Here is a 27,003-nt window from a genome sequence, read left to right as displayed (position 1 = left end):
AGTTAGTAAGGAACTCCCCCTATGCCCTCCCAAGCCCACCCATGGCTACACCCCTGCCCACTCATTTGAAAATCCATAAATTAGGGCCTAATTTATTTATTTCAATTGATTGAGTTCCTTCTTTGAACTGTAACTCAGTAAAATCTTTTAAATTGCTGCATGCTGTGTTGCATTCATATTTGTGCTCAGTATACCTTCAAAATGCAAGCAGAGACATACAAATGGTATCCATGAGTATCCAAGCCTCTCAGTCGAAAATGTGTTGTTTTTTTAAAAATGTTTTTTTTTTTTGGCAGCAGCGGGGTGCCACGGCTAAATGAATATAGGATAAGCACTGGTATATTACCTGAATAGGTATCTGTTCATTATAAATAGAGTACTATAACTATGAGTCATGACAACTCCAGAGTGGGGCTCTATAACTGTACTTTACCTGGATAAGTCTCTGTTCATTATAAATAGAGTACTATAACTATGAGTCATGACAACTCCAGAGTGGGGCTCTATAACTGTACTTTACCTGGATAGGTCTCTGTTGAAGACTGAGGCGGTCTGGCGGAGGAAGCTGTCAAGGCGTAGGGATCTCTCCAGGTGCTGAAGGTGAAGAGGCTTGGCCAGGCCTGATGACGACCATGCTGCCCCATCGCCGGCCTCTGCCTGCCCAGCCCCAGACGCCATGGAGGACTGAGACCTGTAGGCCCTACTAGGTAGGGATACTCACTGGGCGAGAGAAGGGGAGGACAAAAAGAGAAAGGGGGAGAGGAAGAGAGAGGTAGGGGGTTTAGATGGAGAGTATATATATAATATGACATTTGTAATGTCTTTACTGTTTTGAAACTTCTGTATGTGTAATGTTTACTGTTCATTTTTGTTGTTTTTCACCTTATATATTCACTTTGTATGTTGTCTACCTCACTTGCTTTGGCAATGTTAACACATGTTTCCCATGCCAATAAAGCCCTTGAATTGAATTGAATTGAGAGAGAGTGATAAGAGAGAGCAACCAATGTGGAGGGTAGAGCAGAAGTTGTAATATTACAGCTAAAGATTGTGTGTTTTTCAGTCAGGACGTCAGGTCGTCTCCCTGACAGCTCGTCTCCGCATGCAACATAACACTGACATATGTTTGTGCAGAAATTAACAAAACAATGGAACCTTTCTAATGTGGGATATGGATATCCTCATTATCTCCAATCACAACTGTCAGTTCAGAAGATGTGAAAGGCCTGAAACAGAGAGAAAGAGCCACAAGTCACACGCTGCACCACACCAATCAAAGCTGTCAAAATTGACTCATGAGCGTATTCCACCTGTGGACATTCAAGCACTTTCATGTATCAGATTGAAAGAGCTTATGTTGAACTGATGATAGAGGAAATTGAGTCTAAATATGCTTGAATAGGTATGTACAGGCATGTTTTGTTTTTAATGTTTCAAGACCTTAAGTCAGAGGTTGGGGAAGGGTCTTAGGGGTGCTCTTTGACCCCAATCCTGAACCTAACCTATGAGCCCAATCCTGAACCTAACCTATGAGCCCAATCCTGAACCTAACCTATGACCTCAATCCTGAACATAACCTATGACCCCAATCCTGAACATAACCTATGACCCCAATCCTGAACCTAACCTATGACCCCAATCCTGAACATAACCTATGACCCCAATCCTGAACATAACCTATGACCCCAATCCTGAACATAACCTATGACCCCAATCCTGAACCTAATTTATGGACTCATTAATTGTGGCGCAGCGGTCTAAGGCTCTGCTAGAGTGCCCAGTGCTAGAGGCGTCACTACAGACACCCTGGTTCGAATCCAGGCTGTATCACAACCGGCCGTGATTGGTGGCTCACAATAAGGTGGCTCACAATTGGCCCGGCGTCATTGTAAATAAGAACTGACTTGCCTTGTTAAATAAAGGTTATATGGTCACAACTCGTTTGAAATGTCCACAAATCCCCACAGGAGTATGAGGTTCATGCCACATAACACCAATCTGGATGTAAATACTTTGATTCCCACTAACCTGTAAAAAGAAATGGGGACTTCTAGGTAACTTATATAAACAGAAACATATTTTAGTCAGGGAGATCCTTTGTATGTGTATTGCAGGTGTGGGGAAAATGTAGGTTTACTTAATGGTTCAATCATAGAGATGATTGAGTGATAAGGAGATCAGGTGTCTGCAAAGTGAATCAAGCCTCTGTACTACAATCTAGCTAACCTGAGTTACAATGTAGCTAGCCTGCCAGTAAACACTCAGAGCAAAGCACAACTGATGAATGAATGTTCAGCTAAATTAGCTAGCTAGCTGTCTAACTGAACGGGGAATTAGCTGGCTAGTTAACGCTAAAATGAACGTTTAGCCTGCAAGTTGCGATGCTATCACAATTTAGCTTACTAGCCTTAGCCTGTTAGCACTTAGCATTAGCTGTGTGGGCCAGCTAAAGCTCGTATGACATGTTAGCTAGCTGGCTAACGTTAGCTAGCTACCTACACAACACACGATATGACATGTATATCAAGGGTCAAGGTATGCAGCTACGTTAGCAAGGTAATTTATATGTTGTGGTTAGAACAGGCATTGGCCAGCTGAATTCCTATTCAAAGAGCAGGTTTACTTGGACATGTTTGACTGTCTGCTAAACCCCGGCCTTTGTTACATTTGAATGGCTAACTGTCAATCTTGATACGTTTCTGATCATTTTTGAATTAATTAGGTATGAAGTTCCCAGTCACTCTTTTTGAGTTATTCAAATGGGTTCTGCCCCTTTAAGGCTACCAACCTTCTCTGGACATATGAGTATTTTAAGTAATACAATTCATTTTGGAGTGATACACAACTTTGGCTTGTTTACAGCGAGAGGCCTAGGAATCTTTCCAGTACCTATCCGTCCCCTTGAATAGACACGAGGGTCGTGTCAGAAGCCTCTGTTTTCGGATCCCCGCGATCTAATTCTTTCTCCCTCCCGGCCATCTTACCCCATTGCTCCCTCACCATATTACCTCCGAAACACTTTCTCACCTTGGCCCCGTGTCCCCCTTTTGCGCTCTCTCGTAGCTGCTGCCGACTCTCAGTTCTCTGACTCCAAGATGGCGGGTCTAGGCAACGAGTGAGTCTGTGAGCTTTGGGTCGACAGCAGCAGAGAGGCGGCCACTTTCTGTAACTGAGGGAGCAGGGACACGGCGCCATGGCGAGGATAGAGCAGGGAACAGGCAAACTAATCGAATGCAGAGAGAGTGACGATTTCGTATCTGCCCCTCAAAGGAATCGCTGCGGAAATATAGCAACACAAACATTGTAACAAGTATTTTAGAGTCAATTCTGGCGAGAGTTGCCCATAAGTAGTAGTTCAAATGATTTATGCGATATTATCGTTTGCGATCCGAACTCCATTGGTAGAGTCTGTTAATCCCGAAGATTACCGAGCTACATGTTACGTCACTCACAGGGGGGAAAGTCGTTACGACGAGTATCGCGAGCCTGTTACATTTTCCGGAAAATTGTGTAGATTTTATGACTGATTTGATATGAGCTATAAATGGCAAACAATGCACAAGTGTTACAGTGGAACTGTTTAGAAGTTAGAGCATCATCAATATGTACCCGATCCTGGTCCTCCTTAAGAAGCCTTGTGTACATATGATACTTTACTTTATCCCAAACAAACTTCACATTCACTTTTCAATCTCATAGTTTACTATGCATTGATGACAGTGTAAACATTGAATTACTTGGCCAGTCCTCGTCAATTTATGCATATTTATGAGAGGAAGGCATCTCACTAAATCCCCTAAACCCACAATAAAATCCTCCAGGTGTCTTAACTGCCATTACTTTGTATTTTCATATTCACCAGCCCAGCTTTCAGATTCTAAGACTCATTTTATTTTATTTAACCTTTAACTCGGCAAGTCAGTAAAAAATAAATTCTTATTTTCAATAACGTTCTGCTCCGGCCAAACCCCGACGATGCTGGGCCAATTGTGCATCGCCCTATGGGACACCCAATCACAGCCGGATGTGATACAGCCTGGATTCGAACCAGGTACTATAGTGACGCCTCTCGCACTGAGACACAGTGCCTTAGACTGCTACGCCACTCAGGAACCCATCAGAGGAATTCGTAACATTCAGAATTCAGAATAACATTCAAAACACTTGAAATAACAATTTCCAAAGACATAATTAAAGATTAGTTTAATTTTCATAGGTGCATTTTGCAAACCAAAAGTGGGTTACATTGACCTGATCTCAGATGTCACAACATAATAAACTGTCAGCCAATGAAACAGGTGTGAAGAAAGTTCTCATGATGTCATAAAGGACACTAATAACAAAAACTGTAGTTCTTTACATACCTTTTTATAGTACTATTCATGTCAATAGCCAGTGGAACTAACTAATACCAGTGAAGATTTATAAATATGCATTCAATTTCAGAGAACATTTCACAAGTTAATTTGTTAATTTAGACAGATGAGTGTAAAAGATAGGGAACTGATCTTGTAATTTTTAATAAACCAAGGTGTGTGATCCCGACATAGTGCAGTTTTTTTAAGCTTCGCAGAGAGAGAGTGTCTGTTACAGAGACACTTATAGGGCTTATATAGGAGGGCCTGCATTCTTCCCCACTCCTGTGAGTATCCATCGCCTGGCACTGTGCAGCTGTGGCTGTACATCCTATTATCAAAGAGAATAACAGCTGATTTCCTGGCCTACAGTGTACACACTGGTCGGTTCCATTTCAGACAGCACACGCTGCGCATTTCAGTCATTTCACACACAGTCTATTTCACTTCTCATCGGTTCAGACAGTTAAAGCCCATTTCACTAATTTCAGACCTTTTTCAGTCAAATTGTCCCACCTCATATCAGGCAGTCCATTTCAGACCTAGCTCATTTCAGCTCCAAGCTGCCAACCATTTAACTCAGAGCCAGCTGGACTTCTCCTCCTCCAACTTCTGTGGATCAATAAACGGCTTGTCGATCGACTTGATCATCAGCTCGCCGCAGTACACGCATTCAAACGCGATGATGTCATCGACGTCTGACTTTATTTGCTCACGGCTGACTCCAGCACTCTCTTTGCCCAGGCTGGCGGTGTCGCCCCCCTCCTCCTTCTCCTTGGGGGCGGGGCGGTGGCGAGACTTGGAGGTCTGAGTGGCTGCAGCCAACTTCTTCTGCAGCTCACCTAGTTTAGTCTGCTTGTAGGTGGACAGGTGAGGGGTCACCTGAGGAAAGATCCACCGTTACAGTATGTGAGGTGCATATATGGTGGTGAATAATAAAATGGGTATTTAACTCTTGAATCTCATGAAGAGATAGATAGAGAATATTTGGGGGGGGGGGGGAATACCCCATCTAACTCATTTTCTTTCTGTATGTAGTGTACATAATTTACAAATATATGTAGTAATTACCCAATGACTCTGTTTGCATTGTTACATTGTTAGCCATCTCTTTATGAAATAGGGTCAACGGTTAAGGTAAAATGGTGTGCTACTGACCTACTGGTATATATATCTTTAGGCAACTGTTCTTGAAATAGGGTCAAGGGTCAAATAAAACATATTTGCACACTGACCTCCAGGAAGAGGCAGTCGTAGTGGAACATGTGACCACAGAGGAACAGATAGAAGGGTCTGTTGAGGAGGGGGAAGTCGCAGGCAGCACATTTCTCCTGGTTCTCCACCACCCCGTACTTGTTCCTCATCTCCTGGATGTCCTCTCTGATCCGCTTGGCGCTCTCCGTCGCCTCCTCCATCTCCTGCTTCAGCTCGTCTATGTGCTGGTTGTACTCCTCTAAAGAGCTGCAGATAGCCTCCTGCAGGGAAGAAGGGATATAGCTTCGTCAACTTAACATTTTCCTACATGGGGAAATTAATTTGGTTCCAACTCATCATATACACATATGCTCGTGATTTGCCTGGTACAATGAAACCAATGGAAGTCACAAAAGTGCAAGCTCCGAGGTAAATGAAACACACCTAAATAAAAATAACTGAACTTTAAAAAAAAATAACTGAATAATATAACCTAGGTAGTATACTAGACCCAGGTCTGATTACTACTCTGTTGTGTGTAGAAGTGTCTTTGGGCTTAACAAAAGCTCATCTATCTATCTATCTATCCATCCAATGTATTTTCTCAAACACTACAACCTTGAAGTGGTCTATGGTGACGAAGTCCGGGAAGAATGGCAGGATGTCTTCTATCTTGAGCAGGTTACAGCTGGACAGACAGTTCATGGCCTTCTTCACATCCTTCTCCTCTTGCACCACGTGACGAGCGATCTTTAGCCACAACTTCTTCCTCAACTCCTCGTCATCCTCAGGCAGATCAGCACATGACTTGGCCAGGTCCACATCCACCTGGAATAATAATAATTTATTATTAACTGTGTCCCTTTCGGGAAATATATCATGAATCTCCACAGCACAGCTGGGAGAGGGAGAGCACAGGAGGAAAGTTACACCAGCTGGTTTAGGAAAGTTTCATCCCCCCCAGTGCTGTGCGTAGCCAAAATAACAACATGCACGCTTCACTGATTTAGCATACAGTGCGGTGAAAAAGGATTTGCCCCCCTTCTAATTTTCTCTATTTTTGCACATTTTTAATACTGAATGTTAGATTTTTAACCAAAACAAAATATTAGATACATGGACCCTGAGTTTACAAATAACCCCTCAAACATTGGATGACATGAGTCCCATTATGCATGCCTGGTGGTGGTAATGTGATGGTTTGGGGATGTTTTGCTGCCTCAGGACCTGGACGACTTGCCTTAATAGAAGGAACCATGAATTTGCCTCTGTATCAGATAATTCTACAGGAGAATGTCAGGCCGTCAGTCTGAGTTGAATCTGTAGAGCAGCTGGTTACATGCAGCAAGACAATGATCCAAAACACACAATCAAGTCTACATGAAAATGGCTAAAAAGCAAAGCGACGTTTTGGAACGGCCTAGGCAAAGTCCAGACCTAATACCAATTGATATGTTGTGGCAGGACTTGAAACAAGCAGTTCATGCTTGAAAACCCACAAACGTCACTGAGTTAAAGCACTTCTGCATGGATGAGTGGACCAAAATTCCTCCACAGTGACATGAGACAGATCAACAACTACAGGAAGCATTTGATTGAAGTCATTGCAGCTAAAGGTGGCACAACCAGTTATTGAGTGTAGAGGGGTAATTACTTTTTCCACACAGGGGCATTTGGTGTTGCATAACTTTTTATTTATGACATAAATTAAATAAGTATATAATTGTTGTGTTTATTTGTTCTAATATTAGGTTTTGGTTTAATATCTGATAACTCAGCCACACAAAAAATATGCAAAAGCAGAGAAACTTAGAAAAGGGGGGCAAATACTTCTTCACAGCGATGTGTATTGAGTGGACAAAACATTAGGAACACCTGCTCTTTCCATGACCGAGTGACCAGGTGAAATGAGCCCTTATTGAGGTCACTTCTTTAAATCCACTTCAAATCAGTGTAGATTGAGTAAGCTCACGATTTGCACTTCCACTTTAAATCTTGCATGTGTGGCTGTTACAACATCCTGCCAATATTACATCGTCAACAATTAGCTACATATTCATCAAAACACTAGCCAAGATCCTCACTTGCAAGGCCAGATCGACAGCTTCCTCATACAGCTCCATGATCTTATAGACCAGAACGCAGGCCTGGAGGTAACCATGTTCAGCACACAGCCTCAGGGTGTACTTTAAGTCATAGTGGATGTATGACGCGTGGGTACCAGCCTGTCAATAATAATAAAAACAACACTTTTTTAAAAATTAATAATAAATTAACAATTTGTGTATATTTGATCAAGATACCCAAGAACACTTACCAGAGGAAACTAAGTATACAATAGCAAATATAGGGCAAAACGTGACATTACTAAAAATAAAAGTATATTATACAATTATCAATCGACATATGGTTTGAGTCCCTATGGGCCCTGGTCAACAGTAGTGTACTATAGAGGGAACAGGATACCATTTGGGACGGCCACAACCTTGAACCTACCTGTTCCAGGTACAACAAGAGACTATCAGGTTTGTACTTGGCGTAGAGGGACAGCAGGTAGTTGTGTATGGCCTCTTCTGTCACAGTGAGCTGGTAGACACAGAACTCCATGTAACGGATGGTCTCGTTGACCTGTTGTGTTGAGCCCATCTGACTGTAGTTGACCAGGGCTGGGATCAGCTTCTTAGGTTCCAGCCTGGAACCCATCTGGATCCAGGCATCTACCACCTTATGATTGAGGTATATTTATTATTTTATTTACCTAGGCAAGAATATTTTTTTATTCATTCAATTTCTCTTTCACAAGTACACATAGGCACTTCACATGCCATAAAAATGGACAATCGAGTATGGTATTGTATTTCAAACTCAATTAAAAAATACAATACTTCAGTTAAGAACAAATTCGTATGTACTTGAACACAGACAACAAAAAAAAAACATTTCAAAGCAAGCAGATAAAATCATTGCATCACCTTCTTAGGTATGTGTTGCATGAGGATGGGAGAGAACTTATAGAAGAGCTTCTCGTCGCAGTGCTTAGAGAGCACCTCCAGGGCGGCGCTATAGTCATCATGCTGACAGTGATGGGAGATCACCCTCTCATAGTCCTAGAGAGATAAATAGACAGATTCTTTCATGTCAAACAGCAGCAGATAATAATACATACTTTAGAAAACTGAAAATAAAGTCAGCAGCCATAAAGGGGCCTAAACATGCCACATCATTAGAGACCACCAAAAGAGACCACTCTAAATGGCACAATACAATACCACGCGTGAATAGCAGGGTTGGGGTCAATTGTATTTCAATTCCATACAATACAGGAAGTACACTGAAATTCCAATTCCGATTCTCTTCAATGCTTTTCAAATTAGGAACATTTTGAGTTGGAGTTTGGATTACTTTCTGAATTGACTGGAAATGAAATTGAGCCCCAAGCTTGGATAAAGAGCATCAACAGATACCTGCATGATGACAGAGAAGTAGACCATGTCGTCCACGTTGCCGTGGCTAGCCAGCAGGTCATAGATGGTCGTTCGGTTGTTATAGAGACACTCCTTGTGTTTGGAGCTACTGAAGAACTTCCGGAACTCATCACGCGTCTCCTGGAACACCCCACGTTTCCCCTCGTCTGATTGGAGAAGCCCCAGGCGGTTCAGGTAGAGCTCAGTCAGCCAAGTGACCAGTAGGGTGATCTGGGTCTTCTCACTCTGTTTCAATCAATCAATCAATCTTTATTGTCCCCCAGAAGAAATGTTACTTTGCAAACAGGGGTAACATGATGAAAACAAAATGTATAAAATATGTTGAAAACAGACCACACAAAAGACACAACTATCTGGCAGGTTGAGAAGAGAGCAGAAGACGAGCTTCAGTTGCTCACTGTTAAATAAATAATAACAACAAAGTTGTCTGGTTTTGAATTGTAAAAACTTAGGTCACAAAGACATCATATACCTGTTTTAAATTATTGAGTTTCTTCAGCAGGAACTCTTTCAGAGCCTCGTCCTGTTTTGCCTCGATAAACTTCAAAGCAATCTCTTCGAAGTAGTTCTGGGTCAGAGCGTAGCATTTAGCGCTCTCCAAGTAGCGTTTGTTCTGGAAGCAGTGTTCTGCCTCCTTAGCCAGGACCATGTCCATGCACTCTGGCCGGTCCCGGCAGTACTCCTTAGCCAGGTCAAACTTGTTCATGCTCATGTACATCTGCCACACATCCCTGGCTTCTCTCTGGATGTGGTATCTGGATTGAGGAATAAAAAAAAAATGTACTGTCACACTCACTTTGTCTGTTCTTTATAGTCTGATTCCACAGACGACAGTTAGACCTTGTTCAGTCACTAACGGCAGAGCGAGTCTGATTCCACAGATGACAGTTAAACCTTGTTCAGTCACTAACGGCAGAGCTAGTCTGATTCCACAGATTTTTGGCTATTGTAAAAAAAAAAAAAAAAAAAAAAGACTGCTAGATGAAAGTTGTCAATCTTGATTGAATGCACTAATTGTAAGTCTCTGGGCACGAGTGTCTGTTAAATGCCTAAAAAACTAAATGTCGTGTAAACGAACCTGAAGACAGCCTTCTCAGTATAGATCCACACCAGGCCTCCTGCTAGGTCTTTGATCATCTTCTTCAGAGTGCCGAACTTATCAGGAAACACATCCTCGTACACCACCTGTCAATCAATCAATCCATTTAATCTATTCATAAAAAGGGGGCCCAGTCAAAAGCAGTGCACTAAATCATACTACATTTTATTGGTCCCGTAAACATATTTTGCATAGGTTATCGCAGGTGCAGCGAAATGCTTATTTTTCTAGCTCTAACAGTGCAGTAATACCTAACACCTAACACCAATTGTGCAAGTTCTCCCACTTAAAAAGATGAGTGAGGCCTGTAATTTTCATCATAGGTAAACTTCAACTATGACAGACAAAATTAGGGGGGGAAAAATCCATAAAATAACATTGTAGGATTTTTAATGAATTTATTTGCAAATTATGGTGGAAAATAAGTATTTGGTCACCTACAAACAAGCAAGATTTCTGAAAATTACAGGCCTCTGATCTTTTTAAGTGGGAGAACTTGCACAATTTGTGGCTGACTAAATACTTTTTTGCCCCACTGTATATAGGATGAGCCTTGACTAGAACCAGGGACTGTAGTGACGCCTCTTGCACTGCGTCCATGTGTGTGTGTTAACTATTAGAATGCTTAAAAGGCCGCAAAAATGTTACATTTCGGTATCGTTTTTTTTGGGGGGGGGGGCAAGGAAAATATTGGATATCAGTATCGGCCTAAAACATCATATCGGTGCATCACTATTCTCTATGCCTACATCAATACTATTCTCAGAGGCAGCCCGGAACATGTCCCTGTCTGTGTGATCAAAACAACCATGAAGCGTAGATTCCGATTGGTCAGACCAAGAGTTCATCGTAGTGCATTACTTCATAGAGCACAATATGAGGAATAGGGTGCTATTTTGGAAGATTTCAATGGTTTAAAAAAAACATTTTGTTTTACATCAGCAGTTTTCACAAACATGCTTTTACAGTAACCTGGCCTACACCTTTTACAGTAACCTGGCCTACACCTTTTACAGTAACCTGGCCTACACCTTTTACAGTGACCTGGCCTACACCTTTTACAGTAACCTGGCCTACACCTTTTACAGTGACCTGGCCTACACCTTTTACAGTAACCTGGCCTACACCTTTTACAGTAACCTGGCCTACACCTTTTACAGTAACCTGGCCTACACCTTTTACAGTGACCTGTAACCAAAGACTAAGCAGACAGAGGTCCACCTGTCCGTACGTGTCCGTGCGTGTGTGTGTGTGACCCTACCTGTCCGTTGAGGGTGCAGATGGCCTTGACACGGTCGGGGAGGAGGAGTAGAAAGTGGAACTGAGTCAACACGATGGAGATGGGCTTGTTGAAACTGAAGTCTATGTCTGGGGTGTAGTCCCACACCTGATGGAGAGAGAGAGAATGTATTATTTTATTTATTTATCAGTGCTTCAGCTATATGAATTTCAGTACAATATAATTCTTTTGAAAGACCACTGACAAAATGTATTTAAGAGAGCTTACCTCTACAACACATCAAACCTGAAAGTACACTAGCCTAAATATTGAGCACTATATAATAGCATAACAACGGTACCTGCACATCACTGAGCACTGAGTCCGGCCTGATGTAGTCCAGCTGACCGTAGAGAACTCCATTACCCATCATCCATGCGAAGGCCTTGGGGCAGGATCTGAGCTTGGAGGTGTAGAAGGTGATCTCACTGTAGCCCATGTTAAACGGAAACTCCTGGAAGCTGGGCAGCAGCTCCTAGTAGTAATAAAGGCGTAACCTCTTATAAGCACTGTCATAAGATATTCTAAATGGCTTATACATGCTTATAACAAATGATAAATCAATATACTGGAAACTGGGGAGCAGCTTAATATTTAAGCAATAAGGCCCGAGGGAGGGTGGTATATGGACAATATACCACGGCTATGGGCTGTTCTTATGTACGACAACGCTGAGAGTCTAGATACAGCCCTTAGCCGTGGTATATTGGACATATACCACAAACCCCCGATGTGCCTCATTGCTATTATAAAACTGGTTAACAACTTAATTAGAGGAGTAAAAATGAAAATTCTGTCAGCCAATCAGTATTCAGGGCTTGAACCACACAGTTTATAAAACAAGCTATAACAACAAATATAACAAACAAATGGCATAGTTGCTAGAGGTCATTAGAGAAGTGAGAACAGTGCATGGAGTGTAAATATTCAGATATAGTATGAAGTGTAAATATTCAGATATAGTATGAAGTGTAAATATTCAGATACAGTAGTGTGTAAATATTCAGATATAGTATGAAGTGTAAATATTCAGATATAGAGTGTAAATATTCAGATATAGTATGAAGTGTAAATATTCAGATATAGTATGGAGTGTAAATATATATATATATATGCCATTTAGCAGACGCTTTTATCCAAAGCGACTTACAGTCATGTGTGCATACATTCTACGTATGGGTGGTCCCGGGGATCGAACCCACTACCCTGGCGTTACAAGCGCCATGCTCTACCAACTCGAACCCACTACCCTGGCGTTACAAGCGCCATGCTCTACCAACTGAGCTACAGGAGGACCAATATTCAGATATAGCATGAAGTGTAAATATTCAGATACAGTATAGTGTGTAAATATTCAGATACAGTAGTGTGTAAATATTCAGATAGTGTGTAAATATTCAGATATAGTATGAAGTGTAAATATTCAGATATAGTATGAAGTGTAAATATTCAGATATAGTATGAAGTGTAAATATTCAGATATAGTATGGAGTGTAAATATTCAGATATAGTATGAAGTGTAAATATTCAGATATAGTATGAAGTGTAAATATTCAGATATAGTATGAAGTGTAAATATTCAGATATAGTATGAAGTGTAAATATTCAGATACAGTATAGAGTGTAAATATTCAGATAGTGTGTAAATATTCAGATAGTGTGTAAATATTCAGATAGTGTGTAAATATTCAGAGTGTGTAAATATTCATAGTGTGTAAATATTCAGAGTGTGTAAATATTCATAGTGTGTAAATATTCATAGTGTGTAAATATTCAGATATAGTATGAAGTGTAAATATTCAGATATAGTAGGGAGTGTAAATACTACATAGTAAATAGGGAGTGTAAATGCACTACATAGTAAATAGGGAGTGTAAATGCACTACATAGTAAATAGGGAGTGTAAATGCACTACATAGTAAATAGGGAGTGTAAATGCACTACATAGTAAATAGGGAGTGTAAATGCACTACATAGTAAATAGGGAGTGTAAATGCACTACATAGTAAATAGGTTGCCATTTGGGCTGTTGTTTTAAAAAAGCCGCTGTAAACAGACCTGGTTCTGTGAGAAGACGGAGCTGAAGCCTTGCTGCTCGGACCCCTCCGCCACACGACCTACGAACTGGAACAGACGCTTCCTGGTGGTGGCGATGATGACGACTTTAGACTCCGGACCTCTCTCCACCTCTATACAGCACACAGGAGCAGGCTTCCCGTCCTCCTCCAGGGAGTGGACCTGTGTTTCAATTACATACATTACACATTATAGTAAGGACTGGTTTGGTAGAAAAAAATGCAAATCTAAATGCTACATTAGATACAGTCACAGAAGCTGGTCGCAGAAGCTTCTGAAGTTCACATGAAGGAGTGTAACCAATGAATGCACAGTAACTGGGGATGCACAGTAACTGGGAATGCACAGTAACTGGGAATGCACAGTAACTGGGAATGCACAGTAACTGGGAATGCACAGTAACTGGGAATGCACAGTAACTGGGAATGCACAGTAACTGGGAATGCACAGTAACTGGGAATGCACAGTAACTGGGAATGCACAGTAACTGGGAATGCACAGTAACTGGGGATGCACAGTAACTGGGGATGCACAGTAACTGGGGATGCACAGTAACTAGGCATGCACAGTAACTAGGCATGCACAGTAACTAGGCATGCACAGTAACTAGGGATGCACAGTAACTAGGGATGCACAGTAACTAGGGATGCACAGTAACTAGGGATGCAGCAATATGACAGTTTTTGGCCGATATCCGATATTTTCCTTGCCAAAAAAAAACCCGACACATATCGATAATCGATATGAAAAAATATTAGCAGCTTTTTAAGGATTCTAGTACAGTTAAATAGGTGAAACAATGTGTCATATGTTCATTTGTTCAGTTAGGAACAGATTGTTTCATAAACTTGTAAAATCCATGAATGTATTTGAAATCGCACGACAGATATTCATGACAAAATGTTTTAGCTGCCCCGCATTACAAAGATGCTTTAAAAAGGTGGCTCTTCTGACTATCCAATCTTGCCATGACAGAGGGGTAAATCACGTCTGCTCTTCTGACTATCCAATCTTGCCATGACAGAGGGGTAAATCACGTCTGCTCTTCTGACTATCCAATCTTGCCATGACAGAGGGGTAAATCACATCTGCTCTTCTGACTATCCAATCTTGCCATGACAGAGGGGTAAATCACATCTGCTCTTCTGACTATCCAATCTTGCCATGACAGAGGGGTAAATCACATCTGCTCTTCTGACTATCCAATCTTGCCATGACAGAGGGGTAAATCACATCTGCTCTTCTGACTATCCAATCTTGCCATGACAGAGGGGTAAATCACATCTGCTCTTCTGACTATCCAATCTTGCCATGACAGAGGGGTAAATCACGTCTGCTCTTCTGACTATCCAATCTTGCCATGACAGAGGGGTAAATCACGTCTGCTCTTCTGACTATCCAATCTTGCCATGACAAGGGGTAAATCACATCTGCTCTTCTGACTATCCAATCTTGCCATGACAGAGGGGTAAATCACATCTGCTCTTCTGACTATCCAATCTTGCCATGACAGAGGGTAAATCACATCTGCTCTTCTGACTATCCAATCTTGCCATGACAGAGGGGTAAATCACGTCTGCTCTTCTGACTATCCAATCTTGCCATGACAGAGGGGTAAATCACATCTGCTCTTCTGACTATCCAATCTTGCCATGACAGAGGGGTAAATCACGTCTGCTCTTCTGACTATCCAATCTTGCCATGACAGAGGGGTAAATCACGTCTGCTCTTCTGACTATCCAATCTTGCCATGACAGAGGGGTAAATCACGTCTGCTCTTCTGACTATCCAATCTTGCCATGACAGAGGGGTAAATCACATCTGCTCTTCTGACTATCCAATCTTGCCATGACAGAGGGGTAAATCACATCTGCTCTTCTGACTATCCAATCTTGCCATGACAGAGGGGTAAATCACATCTGCTCTTCTGACTATCCAATCTTGCCATGACAGAGGGGTAAATCACGTCTGCTGCAGACACTGTTGAAGAGCTTATTTCTCCAGTCAGTTGTTTCGAATGGAGCCAGGAGTGTGTTCATGTTTTCAATGAGAGTCTGTCGGTTTGTACTGATTGTTGCTGCGTACGCGGCCAAGCACTCGTTTTTGTTCCGGCAGGTTCTACATCATATAAAAAAGTACTGTTCCATCTGGTGGAAACGTCTTGCTTTTAAAGCCTTTTCGTTTTCACTCCAAGCTGTATGCTGTGTGTTTAAAACGACCCACTATCTTCCTACCGGTTGCCACTGTCAGATATGCTGCTGTAACGGATGTGAAACGGCTAGCTTAGTTAGCGGTGGTGCTGCTGTAACGGATGTGAAACGGCTAGCTTAGTTAGCGGTGGTGCTGCTGTAACGGATGTGAAACGGCTAGCTTAGTTAGCGGTGGTGCTGCTGTAACGGATGTGAAACGGCTAGCTTAGTTAGCGGTGGTGCTGCTGTAACGGATGTGAAACCGAAAGGTTGTAAGATCAAATACCCGAGCTGACAAGGTACAAATCTGTCATTCTGACCCTGAACAAGGCAGTTAACCCACTGTTCCTAGGCCAGTTAACCCACTGTTCCTAGGCCAGTTAACCTACCGTTCCTAGACCAGTTAACCCACCGTTCCTAGGCCAGTTAACCCACCGTTCCTAGGCCAGTTAACCAACTGTTCCTAGGCCAGTTAACCAACTGTTCCTAGGCCAGTTAACCCACTGTTCCTAGGCCAGTTAACCCACTGTTCCTAGGCCAGTTAACCACCTGTTCCTAGACCAGTTAACCACCTGTTCCTAGACCAGTTAACCAACTGTTCCTAGACCAGTTAACCCACTGTTCCTAGACCAGTTAACCCACTGTTCCTAGACCAGTTAACCCACTGTTCCTAGACCAGTTAACCCACTGTTCCTAGGCCAGTTAACCCACTGTTCCTAGGCCAGTTAACCCACTGTTCCTAGGCCAGTTAACCCACTGTTCCTAGGCCAGTTAACCCACTGTTCCTAGGCCAGTTAACCCACTGTTCCTAGGCCAGTTAACCCACTGTTCCTAGGCCAGTTAACCCACTGTTCCTAGGCCAGTTAACCCACTGTTCCTAGGCCAGTTAACCCACTGTTCCTAGACCAGTTAACCCACTGTTCCTAGACCAGTTAACCCACTGTTCCTAGACCAGTTAACCCACTGTTCCTAGACCAGTTAACCCACTGTTCCTAGACCAGTTAACCCACTGTTCCTAGACCAGTTAACCCACTGTTCCTAGACCAGTTAACCCACTGTTCCTAGACCAGTTAACCCACTGTTCCTAGACCAGTTAACCCACTGTTCCTAGACCAGTTAACCCACTGTTCCTAGACCAGTTAACCCACTGTTCCTAGACCAGTTAACCCACTGTTCCTAGACCAGTTAACCCACTGTTCCTAGACCAGTTAACCCACTGTTCCTAGACCAGTTAACCCACTGTTCCTAGACCAGTTAACCCACTGTTCCTAGACCAGTTAACCCACTGTTCCTAGACCAGTTAACCCACTGTTCCTAGACCAGTTAACCCACTGTTCCTAGACCAGTTAACCCACTGTTCCTAGACCAGTTAACCCACTTTTCCTAGACCAGTTAACCCACTGTTCCTAGACCAGTTAACCCACTGTTCCTAGACCAGTTAACCCACTGTTCCTAGACCAGTTAACCCACTGTTCCTAGACCAGTTAACCCACTGTTCCTAGGCCAGTTAACCCACTGTTCCTAGACCAGTTAACCCACTGTTCCTAGACCAGTTAACCCACTGTTCCTAGACCAGTTAACCCACTGTTCCTAGGCAGTCATTGAAAATAAGAATTTGTTCTTAACTGACGCCATTATCTTGGCGTTAATGGATTTCGTGTTTGAGTTGTCTCGCTGAAATGTCCTTGCTCTTTCTGCTTGAATTAAACTTGTTAAGTTATTGGAAGTGTGCGCTTAGTTCTCTTCTTCTTTTGCTCTAAGTCGCTGAACGTCTTGGGGGGGGTGATGCACTGATGAGGAATTAGGGTTTGTGCTATTGAAAGATTTAACTTTCTCCCCCGGGAAATAAATAGCAACACAAATGTTGCATATGGACTTTTTTTTGTTATCTTCCTTTGAAACTTCAAAATAGATCCACGCAGTAGACATTGTGGGCCAGGTTAGGAATGCTGTGTTGCACGTGTAGCGCTGTCTCTTTCGTGGCGTCATTACGTCACCCATCTATATTATACAGGTTATGCACGTCAGCTTTGACAGCGGCGTTAAACTAGACAGAGCCGATGTTGGCTTTTTTTATTTTAGATAATATCGTCCGATTCCGATATATCGTGCATCCCTAGTAGTAACCAAATCAGCATGAATTAGTTTGAATGTCATGAGGTTTGATAAGCATGGCTTCCCATTGGTTCAATCTACAAAACATCATCTTGGGACGATGTTGTATTTTGTCACTCAATGTTTATTTTCAGATCCCATCACTGACCTGTTTGAAGTAGCCTACTGTGTGTGTGTGTGTGTGTGTGTTCTCACCTGTTTGAAGTACTGGTCAGGGTTGGTGTTAAACAGGCTTCCCTCTGAAGCAGAGATCTCAGCCTCGAAGATGATTCCCTGGCTGGTTCCCACTAGGATGGGCCCAGTGTTGGTCTCTGTCCCCAGCAGCTTGTTCCAGCCTACACTCTCTATGAGGTGTCCTCTCCAGCGGGACAGAGACCTCACCTTCTGGGTGTTCCTGTTCAGATACAGACACTCGCTGGTACTGAGAGAAATCACCAGGTGGGACCCTGCAGGGGACGAGAGGGGAGACCTGCGTTTAATCATTGATGTAATACTACTGAATAATCAGAAATACACAGATATCTGATTAGTTGCACTAGCTTATGAAAGGAACATTACATTCATTGTTGCATTAGCTGGTTGGTAAGCTTCTCTTTCGCATCATATAAATGACTGGCTGAGGCTCAGAGCTAACCAGATAATGCTGGACAGGGCTTCATGCTAACCAGATAATGCTGAACAGGGCTTCATGCTAACCAGATAATGCTGGACAGGGCTTCATGCTAACCAGATAATGCTGGACAGGGCTTCATGCTAACCAGATAATGCTGGACAGGGCTTCATGCTAACCAGATAATGCTGGACAGGGCTTCATGCTAACCAGATAATGCTGGACAGGGCTTCATGCTAACCAGATAATGCTGGACAGGGCTTCATGCTAACCAGATAATGCTGGACAGGGCTTCATGCTCATTATGAAACATCAGAAATACAACTTCTTCAGGCACTAAACTCCTTAGCTAGATGGAAAATGACCTCCTTGGCCAAACGTCTAAATTAATTTCTCATTTATTGATTCATCTTCATTTATTCCATTTTTTTAGGCCGAAGTAGTAATAACTGTTGTTGATTGGTAACACAAATTCATGCGAAGAACTCGTTGCTAAGGGCAAGGCGTCGGCACAGGATGCCCACTCAATAAAAGAGGCCTGCGAAGGACGCAGTGGAGCCCTCGATGACTAGTGTTTGAGATTGACTAGTGAGCAAGCATATCGAGTGCTCGGTTTGAGATTCAGCCTATGCACCAAAATAAAATAACTAAGAGTATTGGGAATTGAATTGTTACATACTTAACTGTCGTTACTTTAGGGTAGTAATTTGATTAACCATAATGGTGTGATGATTTTTATTTGACCTTTATTTAACTAGGCAAGTCAGTTAAGAACAAATTCTTATTTTCAATGACGGCCTAGGAACAGTGGGTTAACTGCCTGTTCAGGGGCAGAATGACAGATTTGTACCTTGTCAGCTCGGGGGTTTGAACTTGCAACCTTCTGGTTACTAGTCCAATGCTCTAACCACTAGGCTACCCTGCCACCCCGATTACTCACATTAACTAGCTATGAATTAAAACGGCAAACTCTGTTGATAATTTACCTGAGAAGTACCCCTATGGAAAATGTATCAGTTAGCACAAATACTAATCTGACAATGAGGTAAAACATGAATGAATTGGAGGATCCTGATGCCATTCCATCTCTGGGAGTACTTTTCAAGTATTCTACATTATTTTCCTGCTCCCCGGTTCTCACCTGTGGGGTCCAGGAAGAGCTCCCCGGTTCTCACCTGTGGGGTCCAGGAAGAGCTCCCCGGTTCTCACCTGTGGGATCCTGAAAGAGCTCCCCGGTTCTCACCTGTGGGATCCTGAAAGAGCTCCCCGGTTCTCACCTGTGGGATCCTGAAAGAGCTCCCCGGTTCTCACCTGTGGGATCCTGAAAGAGCTCCCCGGTTCTCACCTGTGGGATCCTGAAAGAGCTCCCCGGTTCTCACCTGTGGGATCCTGAAAGAGCTCCCCGGTTCTCACCTGTGGGGTCCAGGAAGAGCTCCCCGGTTCTCACCTGTGGGATCCTGAAAGAGCTCCCCGGTTCTCACCTGTAGGATCCTGAAAGAGCTCCCCGGTTCTCACCTGTGGGATCCTGAAAGAGCTCCCCGGTTCTCACCTGTGGGATCCTGAAAGAGCTCCCCGGTTCTCACCTGTGGGATCCTGAAAGAGCTCCCCGGTTCTCACCTGTGGGATCCTGAAAGAGCTCCCCGGTTCTCACCTGTAGGATCCTGAAAGAGCTCCCCGGTTCTCACCTGTGGGATCCTGAAAGAGCTCCCCGGTTCTCACCTGTGGGATCCTGAAAGAGCTCCCCGGTTCTCACCTGTGGGATCCTGAAAGAGCTCCCCGGTTCTCACCTGTGGGATCCAGGAAGAGCTTGTGTACTCTGCTGTCCTCCTTCCTCCCCAGTTCTATCTGGTTGGGCTGGTCTGGCTTGGCAAGGTCAATCCTGGAACAACATACAGAGGATATCTTAATAAACTCCTTTATAAAGTCATGTTCACTCATCTTAGACACCAATACGGTAGATGCAATCTGATATGAAAACACACACACACGTATTTCAGAATATATTTTACAATTTATATTTTACAAGACATGAAATATTCATGCTTATTATCATTACCATTATACCAATCCCATGTTATACAGTAGGCATTCAAATCAATACCATCATAGTCCTTTACAGATCACCCTGAATGACTGACGAGATCACCCCTCACCCCTTTAATCCCATCACTTAGCAATCACATCCAGATCCACACTGCACCATTCACACGTGTGGTTCTTCTCACACAGATAGGCTTGGACAGGCATGGGCGACAAGGCCAACTGCTCCTTCAACAGTTTTTTTTGGGGGGGGGCCGAGCAAATTTTCTTGTCTTGTGAGGCGTAAACTTGAACGTTGTGAGTATTCTGTAGCAACTTCCAGCGCGTGTTTACTGTGAACACTGAAGTAACACTTGTATAGTCTGGCCAAGTAGGCTCCTGTGGATATTTGAGCATAATGTAGAGTGGAACTACCAACAAAACCAATACAGCCTATGTATTTCTATGATATAGTCTACAGTATATAGTCTACAGTCTATAGACTACAGTACATACGTCTACAGTACATACGTCTACAGTATATAGTCTACAGTATAGGGTCTACAGTATAGGGTCTACAGTATAGGGTCTACAGTATAGGGTCTACAGTATAGGGTCTACAGTATAGGGTCTACAGTATAGGGTCTACAGTATAGGGTCTACAGTATAGGGTCTACAGTATAGGGTCTACAGTCTACAGTATATAGTCTACAGTATATAGTCTCCAGTATATAGTCTCCAGTATATAGTCTCCAGTATATAGTCTCCAGTATATAGTCTCCAGTATATAGTCTCCAGTATATAGTCTACAGTATATAGTCTACAGTATATAGTCTACAGTATATAGTCTACAGTCTACAGTATAGGGTCTACAGTCTACAGTATATAGTCTCCAGTATACAGTATACAGTATATAGTCTATAGTATAAAGTATATAGTCTGCAGTACATAGTCTACAGTACAGTCTACTAGTCTACAGTATAGGGTCTACAGTATATAGTCTACAGTCTACAGTATACAGTATATAGTCTACAGTATAAAGTACATAGGCTACAGGCTACAGTCTACAGTCTACAGTCTACAGTCTACAGTATATAGTCTACAGTAGTCTATATGGTGTTCAATGAAGGTCTACATTCCATGAACCATTCTAAACACATGATGGGCTGGACATGAACCTTGTATACACTTTATCAAGGACTGATGTTTCACTGGTCTGTAACAACACGAGTCAAATAGAGGCCTGATGTTTCACTGGTCTGTAACACCACGAGTCAAATAGAGGCCTGATGTTTCACTGGTCTGTAACACCATGAGTCAAATAGAGGCCTGATGTTTCACTGGTCTGTAACACCATGAGTCAAATAGAGGCCTGATGTTTCACTGGTCTGTAACACCACGAGTCAAATAGAGGCCTGATGTTTCACTGGTCTGTAACACCACGAGTCAAATAGAGGCCTGATGTTTCACTGGTCTGTAACACCATGAGTCAAATAGAGGCCTGATGTTTCACTGGTCTGTAACACCACGAGTCAAATAGAGGCCTGATGTTTCACTGGTCTGTAACACCACGAGTCAAATAGAGGCCTGATGTTTCACTGGTCTGTAACACCACGAGTCAAATAGAGGCCTGATGTTTCACTGGTCTGTAACACCATGAGTCAAATAGAGGCCTGATGTTTCACTGGTCTGTAACACCACGAGTCAAATTGAGGCCTGATGTTTCACTGATCTGTAACACCACGAGTCAAATAGATGCCCCGAAAAAGGCATTTTATTAAGTTCTATTGATGCAAGAAACCGATTTACAAAATAAATGATTTTCCCCATGCAGTGAATCAGACAAAGATGTCGGCCATTTTGGTTTCTTTGCACATTCCAGCCTCTCAATATACAACACTGCCCCTTTAAGACATTAACCAGCTATTTACCAGACTCCTTTATCAGACAGCTATTTTTACATTTTAAACCTTTATTTAATTAGACAGCAGGGTTAACTGCCTTGTTCAGGGGCAGAATGACAGATTGTTACCTTGTCAGCTCGGGGATTCGATCCAGCAACCTTCCGGTTACTGGCCCAATGCTAGAAATGTTAGCCTACAAGTTATGCCCTCTTGTAGGACACAATCACTCTCCCATTGCTGACTAATAATTAGCTATATAGCTAATTATATCTGGGCTAATAACTCGCAAAGAAAATCAACAAATGTGCACACGCCACTTTGCACTTTGATCTGAAAAACACCACCGGAAAAAGACCACTTGTAGGCTACCGGTCCGAATTCTCCTCCGACACGCCAGACATCTGTATATAATTAGGAATTGCTCATGTCGTCGCCTTAACAATAGGAGTCGTTGTTCCAAAGGCAGAAAGACAGTCGACAAGCTTAGGTCCAATATAAGCCCATAGAAATGCATTGGGCTTATTTTGGACAGATATTAGCCTCTCACCTCTCTGGATGTGCAATGCCTACAGCAAAATCACTAACTCAATCATGCAAAGTTAGATATGTTTGTATTCAAAGGAGGGTGATACTATGTTGATTTGATCACGAGTCCCACAGAAGGGAAACGTTGATATAAATATAGTGTAAACTAACAGGGCGAACTCAGTGAAATTCAACCTTGTGCGTCTCCGGAGCCAAGACTGCCACGCATGTAGCTTAGAGGGAACATCGGAAAGGGCTATTCACAACACCATGAAATCGCAAATTTCAAAAGTGTCTCCTTACCTCAGGAGAGTGTCCTTCCCTAAACTCATGCATAGCTGATTGTTACAGACAGCAAAGTGGTTGATCTTCTCTGGGGGTGAGAAATCAATCCTCTGTTTGTTGAATATCGGCTTCTCCTCTTCGAGTCTCACATTCACAAACCCTGCAACGGATCAGAAGCAACCATTAATATAATCACTTATCATGTCAATCATCATCATCATCGCTAGCCCAATGGACTAAAAGAGCCTAATGTTACTCCTTATAGTCCAAGGATGTTCTGTTTAGAGAAGAATTCACCTCTACCTACATGCACACATTACCTTAACTAACCCGTACCCCAGCACAATGACTCAGTACCCCCTAACTAACCCGTACCCCAGCACAATGACTCAGTACCCCCTAACTAACCCGTACCCCAGCACAATGACTCAGTACCCCCTAACTAACCCGTACCCCAGCACAATGACTCAGTACCAGTACCCCCTAACTAACCCGTACCCCAGCACAATGACTCAGTACCCCCTAACTAACCCGTACCCCAGCACAATGACTCAGTACCCCCTAACTAACCCGTACCCCAGCACAATGACTCAGTACCCCCTAACTAACCCGTACCCCAGCACAATGACTCAGTACCAGTTCCCCTAACTAGCACCCAACTAACCCGTACCCCTGCACAATGACTCAGTACCAGTACCCCTAACTAACCCGTACCCCAGCACAATGACTCAGTACCAGTACCCCTAACTAACCCGTACCCCAGCACAATGACTCAGTACCAGTACCCCCTAACTAACCCGTACCCCAGCACAATGACTCAGTACCAGTACCCCCTAACTAACCCGTACCCCAGCACAATGACTCAGTACCAGTAACCCCTAACTAACCCGTACCCCAGCACAATGACTCAGTACCAGTACCCCCTAACTAACCCGTACCCCAGCACAATGACTCAGTACCAGTTCCCCTAACTAACCCGAACCCCAGCACAATGACTCAGTACCAGTAACCCCTAACTAACCCGTACCCCAGCACAATGACTCAGTACCAGTACCCCTAACTAACCCGTACCCCAGCACAATGACTCAGTACCAGTTCCCCCTAACTAACCCGTACCCCAGCACAATGACTCAGTACCAGTACCCCCTAACTAACCCGTACCCCAGCACAATGACTCAGTACCAGTAACCCCTAACTAACCCGTACCCCAGCACAATGACTCAGTACCAGTACCCCTAACTAACCCGTACCCCAGCACAATGACTCAGTACCAGTACCCCCTAACTAACCCGTACCCCAGCACAATGACTCAGTACCAGTAACCCCTAACTAACCCGTACCCCAGCACAATGACTCAGTACCAGTTCCCCCTAACTAACCCGTACCCCAGCACAATGACTCAGTACCAGTACCCCCTGTATATAACCTCTTTATTATTATTGTTATTGTTGTTATTGTCCTTCTGTACCACAGTTGGTAGAGCATGGCGCTTGTAATGCCAGGGTAGTGGGTTCGATTCCCGGGACCACCCATACGTAGAATGTATGCACACATGACTGTAAGTCGCTTTGGATAAAAGCGTCTGCTAAATGGCATATATTTATTGTTATGTTATTGTGTTACTTTTTATTTTAGTCTATTTAGTAAATATTTTCTTAACTCTTCTTGAACTGCACTGTTGGTTAAGGGCTTGTAAATAAATATTTCATCATAAGGTTTACACTTGTATTCGGGGCGTCGTGACGAATACAGTTTGATTTGATTTTAATTGGCAATGGCAGCCACAGCAGACAATATTATTGCGGTACGGTTCTAGAAACATAAAGTCCTCTACTTTCATATCACATCAAAATAATGGAACAAATGCAAAATATACACTTAGGCTACACTGTTTTAACACAGTTACAGACAGTACTTTTCAGTGGCAACACGTTTGTGGCATCCGACTTCCGTTTACACACAAGTGTTCAGAGACGCAGATATAAAATAAAACCCTCTTAATTAACCAAACTCCCCAAAACAGAAGACGCACATCGTATGTGTAATGTAATGGATCTCAGAGTCATGATCAAGGGCCAGGCCAGAGGAAACTCGTCAATATTAGGCGCTAGAAGGTAGTTCGCGTCTATGAATGGGTAACAGCATTACCAACATCGTCAATTCCATTCTATCAAATCGGTATCAAGCGGAACATTAAGACATAATTCTACTAGCTATATTGAAGCAATGTGGTGCATACATTCAACAATATAGATAGTCCCAACAATAGAGCCTTATTATAAACAGACCCATTTGAAAGGCCCATAGCCTTCCCCCCAGTACCTGAATGCGTTATGCCGATGTTGGCAGCAGACAGGCGGCTACTATGTTGCACAGGGTGCCTGCTGTTCTGCGAGTCTTCGTATTCATCCAGGATAGAAGACATTGCCAAACGTAGCGGTGATCTACAGCAGAGGAACTAACTAAATAGCTAACTGCTACAAGGTCGGATCATGCGGTGGCATAATGACTGGCTATGAGCTAACAAGGTACCGCTAGATTTCTGGAGTCTACAAAGAGCCCATCCTGTTGCGTGCGTCTCGTCAGAAAGGATTCAGAACTGAGTCGTACTCTACACGATAGAAAACGGCATTCTCTAAGCTATATAAAAAAAAAAACAGTCAAAACATGCTAATTGTATGCAACTTCCCCGAACATTTACAAACGCACAAAAAAAGGGAAAGGACCCGTGTGTAGTCAGGTGATCTTGGCACCAAAATCACGTGATGAGAAGAATATCGTAGTTCTATAGTCTGGCACGAGAAGGCGCACTTTGTCCAATTTTCAAACAGCGACTGACATTTATTTTTATAAGTGAGGCTAATAAATACACCCCCCAAAAAAAAATATATCAAATTGTATTTGTCACATGCGCCAAATTCATGAAAAAAGAAAACGAGAGCTGCACACTAGGACCTCAGATGCAATAATTGAATAACCTAATATTCAACGTTTCGACAGACAAGCTGTCTTCCTCAGGGTATAATGCGCTTGTAAGTAAATTATTATTTGTAAGCCCTTAACCAACAATGCAATAAGAAAATATTTTCAAAAAAAAAAGTATAATAATTAAGGGACAAAATAACAATCAAATAACAATAACGAGGCTTTATTCAGGGGGTACCAATAATGAGTCCATGTGCGGGTACAGGTTAATCGAGGTAATTAAGGTAATATGTATACTTAACAAAAATAAACATTTTCCATACGCACAAAAAGCTGAGGACTATTTTTGTCTGTAATAAAGCCCTTTTGTGGGGAAAAACTCATTATGATTGGCTGGGCCTTGCTTCCTAGAAGGGGGCCTACGCCCTCCCAGGCCCACCCATGGCTGCGCCTCTGCCCAGTCATGTGAAATCCATAGATTAGGGCCTAATGAATGTATTTCAATTGATTGGTTTCCTTCTATGAACAGTAACTCAGTCAAATATTTTAAATTGTTGCATGTTGCGTTTATATTTTTGTTCAGTATACATGTAAGTAGGGGTAGAGTAACTATGCGTAGAAAACAAATAGCCAGGAGCAGCAGCGTAAAAAACGAGGTCAATGCAAATAGTCCGGGTAGCCGTTTTATTAAATGTTTAGCGGTCTTATGGCTTGGAGGCAGAAGCTGTTAAGGAGCCGTTTGGACCTAGACATCGGTACAGTTTGCCGTGCGGTGGTAGAGAGAACAGCCTACAGGCGGCTGGAGTCTTTGACCATTTTTAGGGCCAATACAAGACCTTCGTTAATTATACTTCATGGAATTGTCTGTTGTCAAAATACACAACTGGAAATAATTTATTGCACTTCTGATTCGTTGCATAATAGAGACAATGCAAACACTAAA

The 27,003-nt window shown here is 42.8% G+C and overlaps 2 protein-coding genes across 51 annotated transcripts in view; both read right to left on the bottom strand.

Moving 5' to 3' along the window:
- The window catches only part of ino80 (INO80 complex ATPase subunit), a 122,097-nt gene extending 118,893 nt beyond the window's left edge, over positions 1–3,204 (bottom strand). For 49 of the 50 annotated variants that reach the window (XM_052524268.1, XM_052524270.1, XM_052524271.1 and 46 more), the window contains exons 1-3: positions 3,028–3,204; positions 1,156–1,226; positions 521–720 (exon numbers count right to left, since the gene is read on the bottom strand). In XM_052524268.1, coding sequence (XP_052380228.1) covers positions 521–678 — 158 coding nt within the window. In that variant the 5' untranslated portion in view covers positions 679–720; positions 1,156–1,226; positions 3,028–3,204. Of the gene's footprint in view, positions 1–520; positions 721–1,155; positions 1,227–2,889 lie in introns of all 50 variants that reach the window. The other variant, XM_052524285.1, reaches the window with a different exon arrangement.
- A 982-nt stretch (positions 3,205–4,186) lies between these two features.
- Positions 4,187–25,893, bottom strand: vps18 (VPS18 core subunit of CORVET and HOPS complexes). Its single transcript, XM_052524267.1, has 16 exons — positions 25,458–25,893; positions 23,154–23,295; positions 20,190–20,281; positions 17,988–18,238; positions 13,471–13,650; positions 11,714–11,887; positions 11,395–11,520; positions 10,113–10,219; positions 9,507–9,789; positions 9,014–9,259; positions 8,522–8,656; positions 8,046–8,273; positions 7,634–7,774; positions 6,168–6,377; positions 5,591–5,830; positions 4,187–5,237 (listed from the first exon to the last, which is right to left on the bottom strand). Exons 1-16 carry the CDS (start codon positions 25,558–25,560, stop codon positions 4,935–4,937), a joined length of 2,961 nt encoding a protein of 986 aa, XP_052380227.1. The 5' UTR covers positions 25,561–25,893; the 3' UTR covers positions 4,187–4,934.
- Between the last annotated feature and the right edge of the window lie 1,110 nt (positions 25,894–27,003).

Source organism: Oncorhynchus keta, chromosome 8 (assembly GCF_023373465.1).
Source record: "Oncorhynchus keta strain PuntledgeMale-10-30-2019 chromosome 8, Oket_V2, whole genome shotgun sequence".
NCBI classification, from domain to species: Eukaryota; Metazoa; Chordata; class Actinopteri; order Salmoniformes; family Salmonidae; genus Oncorhynchus; species Oncorhynchus keta.
This window is presented reverse-complemented; position numbering and strand designations above follow the sequence as displayed.